Source organism: Chiloscyllium plagiosum, chromosome 21 (genome assembly GCF_004010195.1).
Source record: "Chiloscyllium plagiosum isolate BGI_BamShark_2017 chromosome 21, ASM401019v2, whole genome shotgun sequence".
Classification (NCBI taxonomy): domain Eukaryota; kingdom Metazoa; phylum Chordata; class Chondrichthyes; order Orectolobiformes; family Hemiscylliidae; genus Chiloscyllium; species Chiloscyllium plagiosum.
The window spans coordinates 33,460,331-33,465,727 of NC_057730.1; the positions used below are offsets into that span (position 1 = coordinate 33,460,331).

Below are 5,397 nucleotides of genomic sequence, written 5' to 3' on the forward strand. Positions count from 1 at the left end.
AGGACTTATACACTTCATGGTAAGGTCCTAGGGAGTGTTGCTGAACAAAGAGACCTTGGAGTGCAGGTTCATAGCTCCTTGAAAGTGGACTCGCAGGTAGATAGGATAGTGAAGAAGGTGTTTGGTATGCTTTCCTTTATTGGTCAGAGTATTGAATACAGGAGTTGGGAGGTCATGTTGTAGCTATACGGGACATTGGCTAGGCCACTGTTGGAATATTGCATGCAATTCTGGTCTCCTTCCTATTGGAAAGATTTTGTAAAACTTGAAAGGGTTGAGAAAGGATTTACAAGGATGTTGCCAGGGTTGGAGGATTTGAGCTATGGGGAGAGGTTGACCAGGCTGGGGCTGTTTTCCCTGGAGCGTCAGAGGCTGAGGGGAATCTAACAGAGGTTTACAAAATTATGAGGGGCATGGATTGGATAGACAAGGTCTTTTCCCTGGGGTGGGGGAATTCAGAACTAGTGGGCATTGGTTTAGGGTGAAAGGGAAAAGATATAAAAGAGACCAAAGGGGCAACTTTTTCACACACACAGAGGGTGGTATATGTATGGAATGAACTGCGAGAGGAAGTGGTGGAGGCTAGTACAATTGCAACATTTAAAAGACATGGGTGGGTATATGAATAGGAACGGTTTGGAGGAATATGGGCCAGGTGCGGTTGGGATATCTGCTCAGCATGGGTGAATTAGACCAAAGGGTTTGTTTCTGTGCTGTACATCTCTATTACTCTATGACTCTAAGCTTGATACCATCCAAGACAAAGTAGTCCACTTGACTGGCAGTACATCCACAAGCATCCACTCCCTCCACCACTGACACTCAGTAGCAGCAGTACGTAATATCTACATAATGCACTGCAGAAATTCACCAAAGATCTTTCGACAGCACCTTCCAAACCAATGACCCCTTCCACCTATAAGGACAAAGGCAGCAGATACATGGGAACACCAGACCCTGCAAGTTTCCCTCTAAGCCACTCACCATCCTGACTTGGAAAATTTCACTGTTGCTGGGTCAAAACCCTGGAATACCATCCCTAATGGCATTGTGGAGGACATCCAGAGAGGATATCAAATTGGTACTCTAACTCAATGTGAATTCATCAAACATTTATGCATTGTAAGTCAAGTTGACAGTATATTATTCAAATTCCAAAATGATCTGTTCAAGACATGGAACTTATGTTTTCACACATTCTGAAAGTGGCAGGGTGCCTGTTCCACAGTCTCACTGCTCTCTACCTTCTCATATACCATCTCACCTGCTTTCTGAAACCTGTGATTCATTCCCATCTTGACTGAAATCTCATCACTTTGTCTATTAAAGTGCTTGTCTTGGTGTGGCATAGGGTCATCCTCACATTCCAGCTCCAAACAAGGCCTCGGGGTCAGTACTAGTTCAACCATGTCACATTTCACAAAATTCTGTCTCTCTGCTATATCAGAATCCTTAGCCTGCGTGGGTGAGATTATTTTTCTTTTTAAGCTGAGCACTTTTCTCGAAGAAGAATAAATGAAAAATGAATATTAAATGATTTCAATGATTATTGCTTACTTAGCGAACTAAAATTCACTACTTCATTCTAATTCCAGTTTGAGATTGTTGTCGGATTAATCCATGTTAACTCATGTCATACCCAAAATTTCTCCCAACAAAAGAAAAGCAAGGGAATTTTCCCTGGGCTAATATTTATTCCTTAACCAAAACAAAACCCAGGAAATTATGCTCAACCCATGGAAACCACTTGTGCAGCCCCACTTGGACTATTGTGTCCGATTCTGGCCACCACACTTCAGGAAGGATGTGAAGGCTTTACAGAGAGTATTTACTGGAATGAATCCAGGGGTTAGGGATTATATTTACATGGGGCAGAATGGAGAAGGCTAAGGAGGAATTTAGTAAATGTTTAAAACCTTGAAGAGAGTGCGAATAAAATGAAATTATGTTCAAAAGAATGAGATGGGTACATGGGACAGAATTAGTTCGACTAATCGATTTTGGTGTTTATGCTCCACTCGAGCCACCCCCCCCCCCCCCCCCCCCACACCGTGTTTTCTAATTTAAATGTATCATCATAACCCTTCATTTCCTTCTCCCTCATTTGCTTATATAATTTCCCCATAAGTACATTTAAGTAACTCGATTCAACCAGTCCTGTGGTAGTGAGTTCCACATTCTATCCACTCTTTGGGTTACTGTTATACCTTGATGGCCTCTAGTTTTACCCTTCTTTTTCTGTAACTGTCCCAGTTCAAGCAGAGCCTAAACTTTCACTTCCTATTCCAGAACTGGTGACAATGAACAGAGACACCTCTTTTTCTCATCAGCCTTGAATCACGTTAATTCTCTTGATCACTCTGTTTCAGTGCCAATTCTCATGTGGTTCTGACCAGAGATAATAATCCAGAGATTATTATCCACAATATTCCCCTTTCTAGTTTAGAACCTAACTTCTGATGCACTTTCCTGAAGTGTTGAAAACCAGAGGACAGCGGAAAGTGGAATTAGAATAGTTAGGTGATGCAGTTAATGGGCCAAAGGGCTTTTTTCTGTGCTATAGAACTCTTATGATTCTATGACAATGACTGATTTAAACATTCACAAATGAATCAGAAGCAATATGAGGAAAAACACTTCATTCAATGAGCAATTAAGATTTAGAATGGACTGCCTGATAAGGTAGTAGTATAGATTTCATCTTAAATAAAAGCAAAATACTGTGGATGCTGGAGATCTGAAATAAAATCAAAATGCTGGAGAAACTCAGCAAATTTGGCAGCAGAGAAACAGAGCTAATGTTTCGAATCCCAAGACCTTCTTAAAAATAAGAAGGAAGAAAAGTCCCAAAACATTTAAGTCTGTTTCTCTCTCCACAAATGCTGTCAGACCTGCAAAGTTTCTCCAGCACTTTCTATCGAGATTTTGTCTCAGCTTGTTAAATGCTTGCTAGAAAACAATTTGCAGGGATATGGGAAGAGAGCACAAAGTGGGACCAACTGGATTGCTGTACAAAAGTGCTGTCATCAACCTAGAAACAAGATCCTTAACATAGGAAGATGTCCATAGGTGCACTATCAAACAAAATTTGACACTGAGATTGTAAGGAGCATCTGAAAGCAGAAAGGCACAGGTTTATTGGGGAAGAGGTCCAGAGATTATTATATTGGCAGCTGAAAGCAAAGTGCTAGAGAAATTAAAATTGGGGAATTGACTCAAGAATCCAGAATTTAGAGCACAGGTATCTCCAGAAGGTTTTAGGGCTGGAGGAGATTATAGAGCTAATGATGGCTAAGGCTGTGGAGAGGGTTTAAAACTAGGGATGAGAATTTTAATATTGAGGCATTACTGAAGCAAAAGCCCATGTAGGATGGTGAGCATGGAAGTCACAGTGAACAGTACATGAATGGTTTGGAATAGTTAAAATTAGATGTAACAAAGGCACAAATGTAAATGTAATGTTTCATAAACAGGTAGGTTGATGCAAGGGCAGAGCTCAGCAAAGTTTAAAGTAATGAACATGTGGTCAAATTTCTGGTAAAATTATGACATCAACATTGCAAACAGTTGAGCAGTTGCCAGGGAAATGGGAGTAGGGAAAGGAGGGTGTGGAGACAAAAGAGAATGTGTTCAGTCTTCCCAATATTTAGTTGGAGAAAATTTCTCCTCTTCCAATAGGAAGTCAGACAAACTGCCTCACAATGTCAAGACAGTGGATGGCTGAGAGAAGTAGCACTGAAGGAGACCTAGTGCTACTCATCAGTTTAGATGTGGAAATTGATGTTGTGCTTTGGATCACAGGTGGTATGAAATGAAAAGTAGAAGGATTAGGAAATAACTGAATGGTCACTGTTTGTGCTGTTTTCTATCATCCTCAGATTAAACAGATTAACTGGTTTTATCATGTTGGTATTTGGGGAAGTTTGCTGTGTGCAAATTGACTCCTGTGTTTCCTGCATCAAGTGCTTTGAAGTGGTGTAAATTTAAGGAGATAAGCAGATTACATTGCCTTATTTACTGAAGATCACTTTTTGAACTTTTTTAAAAAAAATAAAAATCATGTATTTCTATACAGGGAGAAAATTGCTCCACCCTGTTTCTCACTGCCACTTTATGTGATGGTGATACATTATAAGATGATTTGCTGCACCACAGAATAGTCTGAAAATAACTTGCCTTTTTTCTTAAAAGGTGAGAGCCCTTTTAAATGTAACCTCTCTAAAGGCAGACTAGTCATTCCCTCCTCTATTGTTTACTCCCTCTATAATCATATTAAACCACTGAGCCTGTTTCCTTCTGTCTGCTGCATCCTGACCTTTAACAGTGAGCAAATCTCCTGTGCTTTGCATGTTTTGGTTTGCTGAAAAAAGCAGAAAGATGATACAGCTGCAATGAACAGGAGACTCCAGTACCACTAACACTGATTGACCAATTTAATCGGGACAACAGCCACAGTAACCAGGGCAACAAGCACCACAGGTGGTAACCTGGGAAACCAAGTAACAAACATTTCCAGGGTAACCAGAGCAGCTGGTACTTGGGGTACAGCCAGGGTAACCAGAGTAACTAGTTCCTCCGGTAGAGCCAGGGTAACCAGAATAACTGACATTACCAGGATAACCAGAATAACTGGTTCCTCAGGTAGAGCCAGGGTAACCAGAATAACTGACATTATCAAGGTAACCAGAGTAACTGGTTCCTCAGGTAGAGCCAGAGTAACCACAGTAACTGACATTACCAGGGTAACCAGAGTAACTGGTTCCTCAGGTAGAGCCAGGGTAACCAGAGTAACTGGTTCCTCAGGTAAAGCCAGGGTAACCCACACCGTCCCTCCATCATTCATGGCGCACTGTGCAGATAGGGCCCCTCTGAGTTTGGTACAATAACAGGCTGCTGCTGCTGGAGCGGGGATCCCAGGGGCTGGGGGTTGTGAGCTGTGCTTATTACTGTAGGCAACAGGGCTGTACAGGATTGAACTGCAGACGCTGGCATTCTCACAGACTAAATCGTTCCACTCTGTCAATCTCTCCCTGACCAGGTAAATAGCCCACCGGTTTCCGGGGCTATTGCTCACGTTAGAACGGGCTGTTTAGACAGCTCTCGCCATCTCACGGCGGATCCGCATTTAGCTTCGATTCCGGTTCTTAAAACTGCTACATTCGGAAGTTATGATCCTGCCATTAAATTGAAAAAAAAATAACCTTCGATGGCAGCATGAGCCGTGTCTGGGATAGGAGCCTCAGTCAGTGGCTGCATGTCTCTCCCCTCTCTTCTCTGTCTGCCACTATTTCATTCACTATCTCTGTCTGTCTGTCTCTCCCTGCTCCCTGTCTGCCCGCTCTGTTTGGCTTTGCCGAGAGCTCAGGGGATGGGGGGGGGGGGGGGGGAGCAAAGAGA

At 42.3% G+C, this 5,397-nt stretch overlaps 1 protein-coding gene across 1 annotated transcript in view; it reads right to left on the bottom strand.

Annotated features, from left to right (window-relative positions):
- LOC122560444 (voltage-dependent calcium channel gamma-3 subunit-like) overlaps positions 1–4,843 on the bottom strand; it is a 35,409-nt gene extending 30,566 nt beyond the window's left edge. Inside the window, exons 1-2 of the mRNA XM_043711076.1 lie at positions 4,420–4,843; positions 1,265–1,495 (exon numbers count right to left, since the gene is read on the bottom strand). Of these exons, the coding sequence (XP_043567011.1) occupies positions 1,265–1,495; positions 4,420–4,843 (655 nt within the window). The remainder of the gene's footprint in view (positions 1–1,264; positions 1,496–4,419) is intronic.
- Between the last annotated feature and the right edge of the window lie 554 nt (positions 4,844–5,397).